At 39.4% G+C, this 18,086-nt stretch overlaps 4 protein-coding genes across 6 annotated transcripts in view; 1 reads left to right on the forward strand and 3 right to left on the reverse strand.

Moving 5' to 3' along the window:
* ptrh1 (peptidyl-tRNA hydrolase 1 homolog) overlaps positions 1-4,369 on the reverse strand; it is an 8,244-nt gene extending 3,875 nt beyond the window's left edge. The window contains exons 1-5 of one of the 3 annotated variants that reach the window (XM_042214242.1): positions 4,149-4,369; positions 3,875-3,960; positions 2,847-3,066; positions 1,612-1,711; positions 49-94 (exon numbers count right to left, since the gene is read on the reverse strand). In XM_042214242.1, the coding sequence (XP_042070176.1) occupies positions 49-94; positions 1,612-1,711; positions 2,847-3,066; positions 3,875-3,960; positions 4,149-4,164 (468 nt within the window). In that variant the 5' untranslated portion in view covers positions 4,165-4,369. Of the gene's footprint in view, positions 1-48; positions 95-1,611; positions 1,712-2,846; positions 3,067-3,874 lie in introns of all 3 variants that reach the window. The other 2 variants (XM_005947643.3, XM_005947641.3) reach the window with 2 other exon arrangements.
* A 279-nt stretch (positions 4,370-4,648) lies between these two features.
* Positions 4,649-8,603, reverse strand: LOC121812329 (natterin-3-like). The gene is made up of 3 exons (XM_042214243.1): positions 8,556-8,603; positions 7,239-7,353; positions 4,649-6,234 (listed from the first exon to the last, which is right to left on the reverse strand). Exons 2-3 carry the CDS (start codon positions 7,351-7,353, stop codon positions 5,144-5,146), a joined length of 1,206 nt encoding a protein of 401 aa, XP_042070177.1. The 5' UTR covers positions 8,556-8,603; the 3' UTR covers positions 4,649-5,143.
* Positions 8,604-11,656: 3,053 nt separating this feature from the next.
* LOC102304044 (natterin-3) lies at positions 11,657-17,508 on the reverse strand. The gene is made up of 4 exons (XM_005947637.2): positions 17,399-17,508; positions 14,416-14,587; positions 13,268-13,361; positions 11,657-12,939 (listed from the first exon to the last, which is right to left on the reverse strand). Exons 3-4 carry the CDS (start codon positions 13,359-13,361, stop codon positions 11,852-11,854), a joined length of 1,182 nt encoding a protein of 393 aa, XP_005947699.1. The 5' UTR covers positions 14,416-14,587; positions 17,399-17,508; the 3' UTR covers positions 11,657-11,851.
* Positions 15,350-17,602, forward strand: LOC102304550 (natterin-3-like). Its single transcript, XM_005947639.2, has 3 exons — positions 15,350-15,436; positions 15,680-15,748; positions 16,443-17,602. The coding sequence occupies exons 1-3, from the start codon at positions 15,430-15,432 to the stop codon at positions 17,600-17,602; spliced, it is 1,236 nt and encodes a 411-aa protein (XP_005947701.1). The 5' UTR covers positions 15,350-15,429.
* The last annotated feature ends 484 nt before the right edge of the window (positions 17,603-18,086 follow it).

Consider the following 18,086-nt stretch of genomic DNA (forward strand, 5'->3'; position numbering starts at 1 on the left):
CACACACACACACACACACACACACACACACACACAGCAGTGACTTACATCAGTCTGAAGACAGTCCACGCAGGAGCGGACTCCATTATGACCTCTGTGGGGAAGGAGAAGCGACATTTATTTTATCAATCTGACAACCTCTTTTCTTCTTTGGTTTTGTTGTCCATCTTCAGGATACCAGATGCACCAGTTGCAGTTTCTTGCATTACATTAAATTTTCATAAATCACCATCTGGTTATACACGGCTGGAATGCCTAACGTAGCTTTTCATGCAGGATTAAACTGCTTTATCCAGCTTGCTCTGAGTAGCAGTGAGAAACGTACTGAGAGGGGACGCCTGTTAACTGAACACCATTCTTATTGTTAGTAAGTAAAATGACAAAACAGTTAATGAGATACAACCAGCGTCATGGCATAAAATTAATAAAAACAGACCATTTGCAACATTATGAGAGTCAGGCATAAGAGTCTGAAGAGCTCGGGGAGGCTTCATCACAACAGCGCAATCAAGAGCAAAAATAGTAGCAGGAGGAAGAAAAGAGACAAGAGACAAACCAGAATGAGTAAGGCCCAAGAGAGAAGCTGTGTGTGCTGATTAGAAGTTTGTTGGTTTTAAAATACAGGCCTCACTTCGCTGTTATTTCTGGTTGTGCTGCTTCTGTCTTCTCGTCTCGACATCGAGAAGACACCAAGGTTCACAGCAGGCAGAGCTCAGGCAGCTCACACATGCTCCAAGTTTGAACACTGAGGTGTTGAGAATTCAATCTTATGTGTACAACGACAATTCCCAACAGCAGTTGCTTCAAATTGCTTAATAGTGAAAGGTAAAGACCCTAAAATATTAGAGAGAACAGATAAAAGAGAAGTGGAAAAAAGGAGAGTATAGAGAGAATAAGGACAAACACAAATTGCATAGGAAAGAAGACTCGAGTTAATGACATGCAGTGGTGACGCATAAACACACAGGGAGTGAATAAAGGGGGTGGAGAGAAGTGCTGAGCGCATCATGGGAAGTCCCTGAACAACCTGAGACTATAGCAGCATCACTAATGGATGCTTTGAGGTCACCTGATCCCTCCATCTGATCCAGGTTTGATCAAAAAATAAGTTTTAAGTAAAGTTTTCAGCCTAGTTTCAAAAGTAGCGAGGCTGTCTGTCTCCTGAACCCAAACTGGAGCTGATTACACAGAAGAAGAGCCTGAAAGCTGAAGTCTCTGCCTCCTATTCTACTTTTGGAAGCTCTAAAGTAAACCTGCAGTGTGAGAGAGAAGTGCTCTACTGGGACAAGACACTGTCAGGTCTTTAAAATATAGTGGAGCCTTGTTGCTGTTGTTTTTTTCCCCATGAAGACAGAAACTTTCCAGTCTGAAAGTTTGGACGAATGAGTGCAAATGCAGTTTAAAAGCCGCACTTGCACTTCCACGCAGAAATATATTTGTTTATTGGCCTTAAAGTTAATGTTAAATGTACCTTGACGATACTTTAGTGACTGCTTTCCCTCACCACTGTCAATACATCGCTTAAGATAATGAATACTGTTGGTGATGTAAACAGATCGCAGCGAGTCCGAAGCAATCCAAGACCCAACACTATGATAGAGGATGACCCACCTGGCGCTTCCTCCATGTTTGATGGCGATTTTCCCCAGAGGTTTGTCCAGTTCATCGTGGACCAGCAGGATATCTTCAGCCTTGACGCCATATTTGGCAGCTAAACAAATCAAAACATACAAAAAAAAGTTTCTTAGTTTGGTTGCTTCTAATAATATAGCAGGATAACAAAACTTTACTAGTACAGAACCCTTAAACACTTTGAACCTGAGCTTCCTTCTGTTCATATAAATGTGCAAGTAAAATAAACACAAACATCACGTACACCTGTAAACTGTCAAAAAGTCTGAAATAATAATAATAAAAATCAAAGTTCTCACATGTAAAATAAAGAAGACGTGTCAAAGTCTTTATTCAGCCTAAAGCAAACTGAGCACACAATCAGAAGATCAACACAAGACTCCTCTCAGCAGAAGCGATGTCCAATGAAGGCCGCGCGAAGTGGTCGAGTCTTTTTGGTTTTCTTTGAGATTGAACATTTTTATTATTATTGTAGAGGCTAAGCCTACGCCTGAAGCCACTGAGGTGTTCGATGGTGGGGGTCATGCGGTGCCACTGTTAGGAATGAAACTTGACATAGTCCAATAACTCGAGCCGTACTTATCTTGTCTGTTTAACATCTTTATTGCATTCCATCGGTTGTATTTGTTGTTCAACAGTTCTCTTAGTATCCAACGTCCTTTAACATAACTCACAACAGCGCAGCGGTCACAAACTGTTCACTTCTTCTGACCAACAACACCTGATGCTAATTACACGTCTACCTTAAATACAGTCCCATAAACACAACATCCTGTGAAAACACAAAAATGTTACACATAAGGTAACAACACAAAAATGGCTCCTACAATTATGATATTATAAAAGCAGGAATGAGTAGACAGAACTCTCAGAATCCATCCAAGGCATGTACTGAGCAGCTGCTTCTCTACATAAAATATTGTACAAATCTCCAATTCATGAACTAAATTTTCTTTACATTCAATAATATAATTCACTGATTGTTTTCAATCACATAGACAGAAGTCTGATATAGTGACAGGGCTGAATAACACAGGTTGAACCTCAATGGAGTTAAATTTCCAGCTTGAATTGTTTCTGGCTGCCTGAGTGACAGATGAACCACTTCAGTATGCTTGTGCAGAGACATGCCACATTTCACAGCTGATGATAAGAAAGAAAAAAAGCCTAATTTATTTAATGAAAATCACTTACAAAGACAGAAATGACCTCACCTGCTTTGGCCACTGATACTCCATTGACATTCATCAGCAGCCGGGGACGAAGCAGCACCACATTCATTTGCTGGACTTCTGACAAAATGACCTCACCGGACACGTACTTGTCGCCACGCCAGCGGTCTGCCACACCGAGCCGGGCAGCGAGAGCACCAAGTACTGTCATACCAACGCTGTGTCTGGTACCCTCCATCCCCGGATTACCCAGCCCCACCACCTGAAGCAAACGCAGACACACAGTTAAAGGCATACACCTCTGCAGTGAAGCTACAGGAACAGAAGACTGTCTGAGTCAAAGGAAGCAGACTGTTGAATTTTTATATATATTTACACATATATTCAGACAAAGTAAAAGCAACTGAGTAAATAAGCTTTTTAAACTGGAGCTAGATGCAAACACAGAGAGATTCTAGATTTAGACTTAAAAATGACCAAAAACTCAGTAACAGCTCTGTTAACAGGAAAAACAACTATAGACAACATTGTAATGCATTGTATTGCACTGTATTGTATAAAGCTTCTATAGCTGCTTACAAACTGCAAACACTGTAGGGTTTTTATTGAGGTTTCATTCATTTTTAACAAAAGCCTATGAAGGCAAAGACAAGTTAACACAGGGGAGGACAGCTGACATCATTTTAAAATAAAACTGTTAGATATGCTGATTAAAATAAAATAGAAAAAAATACAACAATAAGGAAAGACCCAAGCTGGCTGAAATGAATGAAAGCATTTTCCTTCTAAAATTATCCCCACACTAACCAGTAATTAATTTAAGGGCAATTACGCCAAATTACAAAGGGGGGTTTGAGTAACTCAGTAAGTGTTTTGAAAATGTAGTAAGGTGATGAACAATTTGACAAACCCTACAAAATTATAAGTTCTCAGATCTTTCAATGGAGTTTGGCGAGATCTGACGACTGGATTTAGGGGCTTACAAAACCTATAGCAGTAACACATACAGCTTCCCGAGAACTTGGAGTGTAGTAGACAGTATGTAGCTGATTACGAGGTTTAACACTTACCATCTTTCGGCAGCCTTGATTGTGTATTTCTGCTTCGATTATCATCGCAGGTGAAAACGGATCGCTCAGCAGAACTCTGTTTATGACTCTCGTCAAAAGTCGTCGCATCATTAGAAAGTTAATCAACTTCTTGAAAAAGTTTAACAAATACTGGCAAAACTTACTTAAAACTGAGCCCTTTTTCATTCGGCTCATAGAACCGACTGTCTTCTCTTGACAGTTAATAAGAAATCAGGCGTTTCCACATGTATTTACAGTCATGAAGCAACAGTACCTGTTCGGGCATTCATGTCGATTGTGTCAATTCATCGATTCTGTCTGGGGTTCACTATATGAACTTTAACGTTGTCAGATATTTATTATCTGTTCGTAATTAATCATAAGAATTTCCGTAATTATTACCAGTCTTTAAAATGTGAAGTAACCTTTTCCTGCCCTCCTGTCATGCTCCTAACCGCTCAACGAGCGCTAGCAAGAAAACATGGCGGAGAGACTTTTTCTCCTCTGTGGGGACACAGCGCCATCTAGCTCGGCGACTTGATTATTACAGCAAACACAAATTTGGAAGTCTATTGACTGAAAACAGCAAACAATGAACCTTTTAACACTATTTAAATTTCAATAAATATTTAATTTAAACGAGTTTTGATTACATTTATCGAAATGTGTTTTTATGTACAAACTGAATTTTATTTTACTTTATTTTACTTCATCTTCTCTATTTAGAACTACTTTTTGTTGTTGTGTTTAATGGCTGTGGCTGTGGTGGAACACAGTAGTTTCTCAATTTCTGGCAATTTCCCTTTCACTTTAACTTTTGGAAACTTTTCATCAACGGATGAACAGCAAAATTTTTTTAGGAGTGCCACAGTGACAGATCATGGGTGGATGTACTGAAAAAGGACATGCAGAGGCCTGATGTGACAGAAGAAGATGCTAGGGATAGGGTGAGATAGAGACAGATGGTCTGCTTTGGTGACTGCTAAAGGAAGCATCTGAAAAAAGACGAAGAACAAGTTTGCAAGTTTATTGGTTAGGCAACCAAATGCGCAACAGAGGAAGTAAACTATAGCAGTTCATGTAATCCTAAAAGATTGATGCCACATGTTTAAAATTAGTGTGTAGATATCAAAATAAGCAGTAGGGCTTTGGAGCTCAATGAGTCAAAACTCTTTTAAATCCTCCAAAAATTAAAGAATACAAAACAACGATTCACCTTGAATTTTGATTGCGCTTTATTTGAAAAACAAAGCATCAGCAGACTCATCATCAGTTTTGATCTGGGGAGCAGGGGACAGCATCAGGCACTGGCTGACACCGTTCCACCACAGCATTGATTTCGCCAACACTCACGCCGTCATAGGTGCCTGTGATGTAGGTCCAGTGGGTGTCTCCGTTGTGGTTGGTCCTGCTCAGCCGGCCGGTGAAAGGGATGTCAGCCTTCATCTTTCTGCCATCCATCCTCACGGTGCAGGAGTGATTGGGTGGGACCAGCAGCTCCACAGAGACAGTGTGACTGATTGACTCCACAATGGTGGTCCCCTTTGAGAAGGTCACCGTCTGCTCCTTGGACAACTCCACATTACCCGGACCAAAGATAGGAACTTTGGCTGTCATGGTGGACACAGAGCCATTGCGGGTCTCCCTGCCGATGTCCCATTTCTTCTCCACTGTACTGGTCTTCTCCAGTGTCACTGTCTTCTCCACATCTCTGCACTCCAGGTTGGTGACCTTAGTGAGCTTCAGGGCTTCTGGAGGATGGTGGAACAGCTCCATCTGGTCAATGGCATACTCTACATGAGAGATGTGCTGGTTGTAGCTGTCTCTGTTGATAGCAAGCACCTGGTAGTTTTTGTACCAGTACTCATCGCCCTCCCAGGGGAGGAAGAAGGCTTCATGTTTGGTCACCACTTTACCAAGACCATACTTATTCTTACCCACATATATGTCTGAGTTGGGACAGGTTTTGATGGCATACTCAGGAACAGAGCCATATGAATCTTCAACCCACTGCAGGAACTCAAAGTGGTCCACGTTAACCAGGATTTCGAACTTGGAGGATGCATACTCTTTGTCAGCGTAGGGGTACTGGCAGAAGTTCCCTTTGCTGGGAGTGTAGAAACCAGCCTCACAGTTGACTTTGCACACATAGTCGGTACGTTCGGTGTAGCCGTTGAAGATGGCAACAGCGCCATTTGGGAGGGAACCGCTCCATGTGACCCACCTAAGGTTGACATGTTCACCAAACATGGGGCTTGAGTGTGAAGTCGTCTCAGTTTCTGAGGTTTCTGCAACTTTAGGAGGGCTGAGAGCTCCCCGGGAAGGAACAACATTTCCCAAGGTGGGGTTAAGCCATGGCTCTGTAAGACAAGATAGAAAGATAGTGGCTGTAGGATTTATTCTAGACAAACAAAAGTTTCAACTCATTTGAAACATTTACTACCAAAACTGTTAAGACATGTTCTTAAAAAATAAAAAAAAAGCAGAATTGAGTTTGAATGAAAGACTGACACTTGCTTTCAACCAAAGTGTTAAGCAGAAAGAAACATTGTTGACATCAGGTAGTTTCATACCTATTTTTTAAGCACCGTGAGGATGAAAGTGTATCCACTAGTGACAGTTATTGGGTTAGGGTCTTAATATAAATTCAGCACCTTCACAATCTTAACACAACCTTACATGAGCGCACCATAACACCATACATGAGGTGATGGAAAAAAGTGTTACAAAGCAATCCCTTAGATTAAACCTGGTTGCTATTTCCTCTGAACCTTTTCCAATTTTTAGTCCCAGCCTGACTAATTGGACTTACATATCTCGGATGCAAGTTGGACACGTTCTACAGAGCCAAAAGACCAATGCGTCATTTGAATATATTTTGGGGGAAACAAAATGAGAAAAAACTAAAATAAAGAAAGCCAAATCTGCCAAGAAGGCTGAGTAGGGTTGGTGTGGCCAGAAAAATCTCCCCTTTTCAGTGCTTTAACCCCCCTTAATGCCCAGTGTGTCATATTTGATACATGAGTTTATTTAAGTTTTAAGACTTTAAATTATCAGTGTAATTTTTCTCCCCTGAAAAACCTAAATAAATTTTAAAACACATTTTTAAGCAATGCATTTTTTAAAAGTTAGAAGTCTTCAAACTGCAGACTTTGCTCTCACGAACACTGATGATCCTTGACATACAGGTTTTATCAGTCTGACACAGAAGTAGATGATTCAGCTGTGTGCAAGTTCGAGTGTTGAAATCACAGGTGCAAGTGATTAGAACTGGAGCTCAGACACTTATTTTTCTAGTGGGAGGAGTCATGTAGTCATTAAAGTAATGTGCTGTGATAAACTGTAGGATTATAATGTGACTGACTGCTGGGTTTTTCTTCCCCATCCTGCTGCTGGAAAACGTAGAGCAGCGGGTCAGACTGTAGCGCCGGGCTGCACAGCTGCAGAAGTGTCAGGAGAACAGCAACACACCACCTCATCTGGACACACAAAGAAACACCGGCAGTAGTATGTCATCATCAGTTGGCAATCAAATTCAAATTCAAATTTTATTTGTCACACACACACAACCATACACAGTATGACATGGGGGTGAAATGCTTGTAGCTGTACAATGCCCGACCATTGTCACTGTGCCCGAACGCTGCAACATGGAAATGTAAATTTCTAAAAGCTAAAAATAAACAACCATTAAAAAACTCATGTGGTCAACACAGTTTTAAATCAATGAAAAAAAAATTGGAAAACTATTAAAAATAGGAGTCAATTTTAATCCAATTAATTTTTTTTCTTATTTTTAATTAAACAGATATAGACGAATACTTACCAGTAATCTGCTTTGGACAAGTCAGAATACATTGAAAGATTTATTATTCATGTCCGAGGCAATCAAAATTATATTACTTGACTTTTCGTTTATTGATATAAATATTTAGTCAGAAAACAGACGTGAGAACTTCATACAATAAGATGCATTTATAAACTTTTACATTTGCATGCATAATATATGCAACACTGATTATTCTGCCTGTGTGTGATGAGCCTTTGACACACACAGCTGACTTAGCTTGTGTACTTTAAAATATATATCTTTAAATAGTGTATTGTTAGAAAAGACTGTTATTTTGTTGTTTATGTAAAGATCACTGGTGTTTATAAATGACTGTACCCATATACACAGCTATGTTGCTACAATTCATCAAATATAAATCCCCAATTACAGTAATCTTTCTCTAAAAATGAAACCAAATGAATGAAAAAAGAACCAGCTCTGAATCTAAATAGTACCAGTATCACATGCCCTTACATACAATGTATAGAAATTACTTTAAGTAAGTGAATGAAATAAAAGAAAGTCACATCTGCATGATGTCACATCAGGATTAGCGTCACATAAATTAGTAATTAAGGTGGTAAATTATAAACTGAGTGTCCCATTACTGTATGTTTATAAGATTACTAAATGAAGATCAGACTTAAGAAATCATTCCCGAATGCCGAGTATAAAACCAAAAAGTAAGAAAGATTTTGACCTGAAATTTGTTGATCTGTTTATTGATTTCACATGACAGATAAGACAGAGATAAAAAACAAAAAAAAAACAGAACCCCTTAAATTCAAGCCCACAGCAGCCGTTCATTCAGATATAGAGAATTTGGTTTTTTGTTGTTTTTTTTTTTACCTTGACAGGTTCCTTCTGCAGTGACTCTTACCTGCAGTAAGTGTGAAGCTTTAAAACCTCCCAGACTTATTGCCCTCAATAAACAGGAGAGATAAAGCTTCTCGTCTGGCTGGCTCACAGTTTGCTCTGTCCTGCTGCTCACTTTGAATCGAAACGTTTTTATTGAAAGATTTGAAGAGAAAATAACTTCTAATCGAACTTCTATGGAGGGAGGAAAACTAATGGAGTTTGTTTGAGTTTCTGCAACATACCGTTACACTCATATGGTGTGTAATCATATTGACAGTTACAGCCAATTGGCAGCTTTAATGTCTTGTTCAAGGACACAGTCTTACAGAGGCTGTGAGTGTCATGAAGTCTTCTGCCCGCTCAGAGGATTTGAAAAAACTAAAATAGGTCAAACATCCAGGGTACGAATGCTTGTTTCTGTTACTTTACAATGCAGATGATGAATTGGTGCAGTTTTGCTATTGAAACTTGAATTGAAAATTGGTTATAAGTAAAATAATTTTGAAAGAAGTAAGAAAGAATTTGGTTTTCCATTGTGATACCCAAGGAGAAAACTAATTTGGTTGCACTGTTTTAACAACTTAAAAATTTTCAGCCCTCAAAATGAATTGTTACTATCTCCTATGAAGTGATGAAATGCTGGAAAAATTGTGTGAACTCACTCGTACCTATGTGCGTACATAGGGACAGGTCAGGTACTTAGATAATGTGGAACATTTTAATAGTATGTGGCGAAACTTTTCAATGACCTTGTTAATGTACTGTACAAAAAAAGAGCTGCTCCTGAGGGGGTTTGTGGACTGATTATTTTTTTTGAAAAACATCAACACACTGAGATATTCCAAACTTCTTCTGCTCACCTTCAAGGCCATTCATAACCTCGCTCCTCCTTACCTTTGTGACCTGTTAACCACTACCTGTTCTGCCCGTTCACTTCGATCTTCTTCTTCTATCCAGCTTGCTGTACCTTCCTTCCGCCTCACCACCATGGGAAGCAGAGCTTTCAGCTGCTCTGCTCCCAGGCTGTGGAACTCTCTGCCCCCAGAAATAAGAAACATTGGTTCTCTCCCACAGTTTAAATCCCAACTCAAAACTCATCTGTTCAAATCTGCATATTCACTGTGAATCCACTGTTTGTTAATTTTATCTTGTGCTTTTGTTTTATTGTTTTTATTTTGCCATTGTTTTACTAAGTGTTTTATCCTATTGTAAAGTGTCCTTGGATGACTTGAAAGGTGCTCATAAATAAAATTTATTATTATTATTATTATTATTATTTGGTGTTTGATGTAGGCTTTTATCACGTCAGTGTACAAAACTCCAACAGATGTATGAGGAGCCTAGCTTACAGCATTGTCTTCCTCATCAAACCCCTCTTGGCCTATAGATGAGGAGCACTTTCATCTGTTGTATTGGTTTTTAGTCACCGTGAGAACCCAAAACATGCCAGCCACAGTTTCCCTTCACTGTGGAAGTCAAGATTTAAGGGTTTTCCTTAAATTTGCAAAGAATTTAGGTCAGCTTAAAGACTCATGAATGGATGGCTGCTGTTGACCTTGACCTGAAAGCCTGCAGCTCACGAGTGTTGGAAACAAAAGTCCTCATGCGCCCGATGATAACAGGACTCCTTATTGATCCTTGCTCTTATTTAATAAGATTGTTAAAAGTGCCTCATAAATAAATTTGCTTGGATTTAGTGTGCCCTATCTACTCGATCACATGATGTCCAAAGTGCTGTGGCCTCTCTCTCGCCGCTGATGAAAAGATCCTGTACGTTCAGATAAGCTCGGACAGAGAACAAGTTGATTAGATCTCCTGTAATAGCGGGTCAGTGATTAAGACGGGCCTTGTTGCGTAATGTCGCTGGCTGCCAAGATTCAGCTGGAGAAGAAGCCGCTCAGCACGGACATTGTTCTCCACACACAGTGCTATCATTGAAAATCGCTGATGTCAGGGCCATCTCTGTGCGTCCTTCAGACAGAAAGTTATTATCAATTTATTTATTTAGGTCTGAATGAGGACTGTGTATCAAACAAGGCTGTGCAAAGGTCATTTGCACTGATTAAACTGCACAGTCACCAGTTTCAGCTGCTTCAGCATCCAGTCTCTGTCTGTAAAGAACATTTATATTATGCTATTCAGATTCAGCCTATATCAGTGAGCGTGCCAAGCAGTTATTCAGTCAGACAGCTGATGATGTTTTTCTGTCTCACCATTTTATTTTCACACAATAGAGGCTAAATGTTCTCAGTGTGATTTACAGTTTCAAATTAAATGATTATTTTATTCATTGTCAAAACTGGACAATGGATTGTGCTACAAAACAAATTAAAAGCGCTTTTTAAAAACTGTTAGCACATCATTTCCAGAAAGTTTTTCTGTAGTTGTCCAACGGCAACAAATTATTTTCTTACCCATGTTTGAAATCAGTTTGTGTCGCTGTCTTGAAAAAATGACTGAACTAATGTCTCTTTTCCGCTTATTCAGTCTTCTACCAAAACACATTTATATCTATGATACTAATGTGAATTGTGAATAAAAGTTTAACCAAGAACTGAATAATATAAAGGGAAAAAAATATATATACCCCAGGGCCTATCACAGAGTTATTATGCCTATAAACCCATACTGATGCTGCCTTGGGTTGCTATGTGAGACCAGATGAAAGCTGTGGGTAAATATTCTCTTCCAAAAAGAGAAATTTGAATGTTTTAGAACTTAGGAAACATTTTAAAAACACAAGTTCTGACAGTGAAAATAAAGATAAACTTTTCAATTGTGTAACTCAACCTGTAGTCTTGGTTCACCTGCTAGAATTACAGCTTTGTAATAATGAGAAGCATGACATCAGAACTGTGTGTCAGAAGTCAAATTATTATTTATGCCTTCTAATGAATCTGAAATAGTACGATGTTTGCTATGCTGTGGGTTAATAGAGGGATATGTCTTTATTCAAAGTAGATCAATTATTGTGCCAATTTACAAACGATATAGCAGAAATAGAAAACCGTGCTTGATACATATCTGGCCTCAATTGCCCAGATACCCTTTTTTTGGCACATTCTGGTGATAGATTTTAATGAGCTAATTTAACAAAATGCAGAAAACAGGAGAAACGTGCCAAATTGCTTTATTTTTGAATAAACTCATACACTTGCGCACATGAAAGATATTTTAAATTTACCAACATGAGTGGTATTTTTTATTGTGACATATCATTTGCTTCCATTATCACAATCACCAGATAAGATCAGAAAAATATGATTTAGTGTGTCTTCTCCCAGGTTTTAGGGGCAAGGCTTGGCATCTATGACAGGTTCACAGCGGTCCACCACTGCCCGGACTTCTCCGATCTGGACTCCGTCGTACGTCCCGGTGATGGTGGTCCACTGGGTTTCTCCGTTGCGGTAGGTTCGGCTGAGGCGAGCCGTGTAGGGGATATCGGCTTTGATCTTGCGTCCCTCCATGCGGACTTTGCAGGTGTGGTTTGGTGGGACTGTGAGCTCCACAGACACGGAGTGGCTGAGCGTCTCGATTACGGTGGTTCCCCTGGAGAACTGCAGCGTCTTCTCAGCACCAAGCTCAATGCCCCCGGAGCCGATGAAGGGGATTTCAGCTGTGATGCTGCCCGTGACACCAAGCATCGTGGCTCGTCCGATGTTCCAGGTAGTCTCCACCTCTGAGGTCTTTGTGATGGTGACTGTCTTCACCACTGTCTGGCACTCATTGTTGGTGATACCAGAGATACGCATGGTCTCAGGAGGATACTGGAAGATGGTGACCTCATCAATGCCGTACTTAACATCAGAGATGTGCTGGGTGTAGGCGTCCCTGTTGATGGCCAGGACCTGGTAGTTCTTATACCAGTACTCATCACCTTCCCAGGGCAGGAAGAAGGCCTCAAACTGAGGAACAACCTTCCCGAGACCGTATTTGTTCTTTCCAACGTAGATGTCAACTCCTGCACACGTCCTCACTGAATGTTGTGGCAGTGAACCGTAGGAGCCTTCCTTCCATTCCAGGAATTCAAAGTTGTCCTTGTTAGCCAGGATCTCAAACTCAGGGGCGTAATACTCACGGTCACCATAGGGGTAGCGGCAGTAAGGTCCCAGGTTAGGGTTATAAAAGCCAGCCTCACACTTGTACTTGCAGACATAGTCAATACGCTCGGTATAGCCGTTGTAGATGGAAACAGCTCCATTGGGCAGAGATCCATCCCAGGTCAGCCACTGCAGGTTGACATTATCGCCAAAGAGGAAGGAGGAAGGCAGATCCTGTTGCTGCTCCAGATCAGCAGGATTTAGAGGACCCAACACCTTTCTGTTACCAGTTGGTTCAGGGACCCGGCCCTCCAGCTCTGGTTTCAGTAAGGACACTATATAAGAGAGACAAAGAAAAGAAAAAATGCCATAAAACAGAAGAGATAAGTGTCAAACACATCAACAACAATTCAGGCAACAAGCTTTAATCTCTTTTTAACCTCTTAACACTTGAATGATCCTGAATTAAGGTTGTTTTTCCTTTCTTTTATTCTAGCTACAAAATATGCAAAATATTCAGAAACTACATTTTTGTGGGGGATCTTTGGATGTTGAACGCAACACACTTCAGGTTTACTTCGGTTCAAGTGTTACTATGGGTGTAACACAAAGCTGTTATCCATATCTCTATACAATATGTCATAAAACGTATGATATGCTTACCTTTTCTGAGTTGTATGCTCTTCTTCACAATGTCCTGCAGACTGGCTGAGGACAGAGCCAGCAGGGCCGAGAGCAACAAGACAGACAGCTTCATCTGAAGGTGAAACACAAAACCTCTAAATTATGAGATCTTTTTACAAACTAAATCTTTAACATCAGAATATATTATTCCACCAATCCAGCTATCCAAATGAAAAATTAGCTCAAATTGGCATAATATTTTACAGTTTCAAATATTATTTCTTTCTTTCAGCTAGTTTCAGTTATTACAATTTTTATCTTTACCAGTGTCAAACACCTTAAACGACAAAGAACTAAATTTACAGCAGTTTATTTTTGACTTTACTCTGAAAGGTTAGAATCCAACATAGTGAACTCCATTTTCACTGAAAACCCCCAAAATATAGAAGAAATAAACATCTGTGCCACCACAATAACGCTTTATATGTAGTTTATCTTCTATGTTACATTTTTGGGTGTATTGGGTCTATTTATTCTACATTTCCCCCCATCCCACCGACCCAAAAGAGACAGTATTTATGACAGTAGTATGCATCAGTGAAACAAAACAAATACAAATTTAAAGCATTATAAATTTATATTATTATAAATATATAAATTAATATCCATCCATCCATTCGCTTCCGCTTATCCTTTTTCAGGGTCGCGGGGGGCGCTGGAGCCTATCCCAGCTGTCATAGGGCGAAAGGCGGGGTACACCCTGGACAGGTCGCCAGTCTGTCGCAGGGCTAACACATAGGGACAGACAACCATTCACACTCACATTCACACCTAGTGACAATTTAGATTAATCAATTAACCTATCCCCACAAGCTGCATGCAATATATATTATCATATTATTATTTCCATTATAGGTCAGGTGGAAGTTATAAACACACATATAGCGTATAAAATAACTTTACATTTGATGACTTATTGCCTTAAAATGGTAATATTAAAGCATTTCTTAAAACCACACTATATATTAAAATAGTAGAGTTCCTCTTGCCACATCTGATTAGGTTTTCATTTTAAACACATTTATAAAATAAAAAGAAATATCCCACTTCATAAGGAAATTAACATCTGAATATGTCAGATTATTGTCATTTGAAATTTGAGCATGAATGTGCTGATCAGCACTCACCCTTACTGTTGCTCTCCGGTGAGTCCACCTCGGGACACCTCCAGGTTTATATAGCTGCTTTATGGCTGAATCATAAAGCAGACTGTGCACTTTCACTGTGTCTGGATATTACTGGTTTTGTGGGGATTGTTGTCAGATTAAGATAAACTTCCTTTTCACGAATGTGTGACTTCTTCATCCAAGTAACCAGGACAAAAAGAGAACATAATTATTAATTTACACATTAATATACATAACACATAAGATGTGTTTTCATAGTCGACAATGTCGTAGAGGTGTTCTTTTGCATTTAAGTCACCATAAATGATTCAAATGAAACAAAAGCGTGAGGATTTTTCCTTATTAGACTTCTTTGTGCCTCTTCTCTGACACCTGTCCAATCAATTCACCAGATATTTCTCCAGGAAATAGCATCACCATTCCTAAATTACTTAAACCTTAGTAAACATACATCAGGTGAGCGTGGGAGCCAGTCAATTGTTTTAGCACCTTGATCCTTCAGGAACTGCCTGCATCCTTGCCACATTTGCATTGACGTGCACCAGGAGGAACCTGAGACCTGCTGCACCAGCATAGGGTCTAACAGCTGGTTTACACCTCATTTATTTAACATCAAGAGTGCTTAATGGCCAAGCATAAAACAAACTGTTAAAATAATTATTTAGGAATTTGTCTTCGACTTCCTACTAACTTTATTTCTGTACGACCATATTAAGTATATTTTATTCCAACAGTGCTGCAGGAAAGAAAAATCTGTAAAGGCAGAGAGTTGGCACTATTCCCTCAGCATTTTCACAAATCACACCAAAGGTGAAGTATTGATATCAAGCAGTAAACCAAAATATGTGTTCCATCACAGAAATATAACAGCAAAATATTTTCAGGGAACTCCCTCACATCCTATTTTTATCCCACTGGCCTCCTTACAAGGCAGTGGAAAGGAAAAGTAAGTACACACATACTTAATCACAAGGAAGTCACAGGGCAGTTGAAGCAAGCGAAAGCCGACCGAAGATGGAAGGTGAGCACTGCTTGTTTGCCAATTTTAACAAAAGCTACACATTTTTAAAAAAGGTTGTAAACGTAAAAATTTTTGTTAAACATATTTTTAGCTCCTCTTTCAAAGGGAATTCCCCATCTTGAGACAGTTCAGACTCTTGACTCAGTGTCTTCAAAGCTTTGCTGTTCAGAGCTTTTATTGATTTTATACACTCCTGATTACATGATTTTTCCCCTGTTTTCATATCCCACATAAATTTCCCAGTGTTGTTGCTGCTAATTCTGTCTTCAGCCAGTTCTCATGACATTGAGAACACTACACAGCAGAAAGACGGTAAGCACAAACTGTCAGCAGAAATTTGGTAAATTATATGCTTATAATCAAATGTCTGACAGCAAAGGTTAATAACTTAATTTCATACTGTTTCAAACAGGTTTAAAAGTAATAGGTATAGTGCCAAACAGACATAGAGCACAACGCCCAAGCAGTATATACTTGTATTATAAAACACAGAAGCAGAACATAAATATGATCCTCCCCTTTATTTGGAGCTGGGCCCAGCTCTTAGGTAACATCTGGAATGGAAATCCCCCTCCAAGAAAAGAGCAGAAAAACAACCCCTCCCTCCCTCCCTTCCTTCTTAGTGAGTTAGGTTCCCAACACATGTTGTCACAATCACATTTTAGGAAAAAAGTAGAAGTAAAATATTAAGGAAATATTATAATATTTCCTTAATAGTATAATAAGGAAATACACGGAAGTAAAATGATAATATATCATATTTATGTATTTTTTTTCCTATTGATGCTGTATAATGATGCTATTATACGTTGTATTTCGATAGCACCTGGTCATCAAGCAAAATGATGCAAATGAAAGCAATTAATAAAAATCTCAAAAATCTTTATACTGCTACTTTTACTCTGGTGGTTAATGATTTTTTCATCATTTTACTTTTTGTGTGCCTGCATTTTAAAATTTCATGCATGTCCTTTTCCTTTTTATCCACTTTTATCCACATGAACAGATTCCAGTGGCATCCCTCCAACTGCAGTGAACAGACTGATGCAAACAAATCTGCCACTTCTAAGTGTTCATAACTTTAGACAGAAGAGGCAAGTTCAGTCTTCCTCCGTTGTCCCTATGAATGGCACTAACCTGATGTGGGTGACCTGGAACAACTCTCTTCCTAATCATACCGTCTCACTTTACAATGGCTATACTAATCGAGTTGATTATATTTGTAAGTACAAGTGTGACGCTGGCTTTTATACGCCCGGAAAGGGTCGATATTGCTACTATCCTAGTGTGATAGAAAAGAGAGGTTTTCCATTTGAAATATTGGTTAACAAAGACAACTTTGAGATCCTGGAGTGGAAGGCTGGTTCGTATGGTTCAGTACCGAAGAATTCAGTGTGGACCTGCTCAGGGAAGCAAATATATGTGGGCAAGAACCATTATGGACTGGGGAAGGTGTCCACTCAAGATAAGGCTTTCTACTTGCCTTTTAACAAAAGAGAACATTGGTACAACAACTATGAGGTCCTGACCATCAGTGAAAATGTAATCAGCCAGACGATTTACAATGTCAGATACAACAAGGATCATTCTGAAATCTTCAAATTTCTTCCTGAGGTCATGCATGAAGCAACCATCAGCAACTATGAATGTCACCCAGTAGTGAAAACAGAGTCACTCTCAAAGACATATGAGGTGCAGCAGAGGTGGGACTTCACCTTTTCTATCAAGTTCGGGGCTAAAATAAGCATTGAGGCTGGCATCCCATCCATTGTTAAAGGAACTCTTGAAATCAGCACAGAGGTGCAGTTTCAGTTTACGAAGGGAACCACTGTGACAGAGAGTATGACTGACACTGCCTCTGTGGTGCTTACCGTGCCACCAAACCACTCCTGTAAATTTTCCATTGTTCGGCACAAAGAAAAAGTTGATATCCCATTCACAGCACTCCTCAGGCGTACTTACGGTAATGGAGAGATCCACACAACGTCAATCACTGGGACATATGACAGCATTCAGATTGGAAAAATCCAGACTGTGGTCGATCGATGTGAACTTCTAGTAGAATTCAAGCCTTGTCCAGTCCAATCCAAATCCAGTATGATGTCTGATAATGTACACCTTGTTTTTCTTCTCTTTACATCATTTTCCTGTTCATACTGGATTTGAATCAGTTTGCGGTGACCTCTGCTGTTGTCAGTTGGCATTGAATTAGACTGAAATCAATTTTGAGACGTACTATTATGAAATAAATACAGCAATTAATTTTTTTTACCAAAAGATTCGATTTAATTTACATTTTACCAACTTTTATGCAAACCTTTCTAATGACTGTAAACACCTATGAGCTATATCATTCCTTCATGTTGGCTTCACTTTTTAGACCTGGAAATGACAATATTGTTTTACCATTTATTGTATGTTTATGACAGGAAACACACTCTTGATATTACCTAGCAGATGTTGGCAGTGTAGTTGATGTACAAGTGTGTATAAGAAGTAGCTGGTTGTAGTTAAAGGCCAGTATAGCAGTTGCTGCTAGAAATTCTCTGGTGCTGCTGATTTCAAGCCTGAAACCAAAATGACAGAAACCATAAGGCAGATCATGGTGCTGTGTACCTAAGATTTATAGAAAAATATTTTACTGCCGCTA

Source organism: Haplochromis burtoni, unplaced genomic scaffold (assembly GCF_018398535.1).
Source record: "Haplochromis burtoni strain Fernald_Lab_line unplaced genomic scaffold, NCSU_Asbu1 Contig_537, whole genome shotgun sequence".
NCBI classification, from domain to species: domain Eukaryota; kingdom Metazoa; phylum Chordata; class Actinopteri; order Cichliformes; family Cichlidae; genus Haplochromis; species Haplochromis burtoni.

Excerpts from the sequence above, each read along its gene's own strand:
- LOC121812329 (XM_042214243.1), bottom strand. The coding sequence starts at position 7,353 with ATGAGGTGGTGTGTTGCTGTTCTCCTGACACTTCTGCAGCTGTGCAGC. Across the intron at positions 6,235-7,238 it reads TGGGGAAGAAAAACCCAGCA|AGCCATGGCTTAACCCCACC; the intron begins GTCAGTCACATT and ends CTTGTCTTACAG.
- LOC102304044 (XM_005947637.2), bottom strand. The coding sequence starts at position 13,361 with ATGAAGCTGTCTGTCTTGTTGCTCTCGGCCCTGCTGGCTCTGTCCTCA. Across the intron at positions 12,940-13,267 it reads GAGCATACAACTCAGAAAAG|TGTCCTTACTGAAACCAGAG; the intron begins GTAAGCATATCA and ends TCTCTTATATAG.
- LOC102304550 (XM_005947639.2), top strand. Across the intron at positions 15,749-16,442 it reads CACTACACAGCAGAAAGACG|ATTCCAGTGGCATCCCTCCA; the intron begins GTAAGCACAAAC and ends CCACATGAACAG.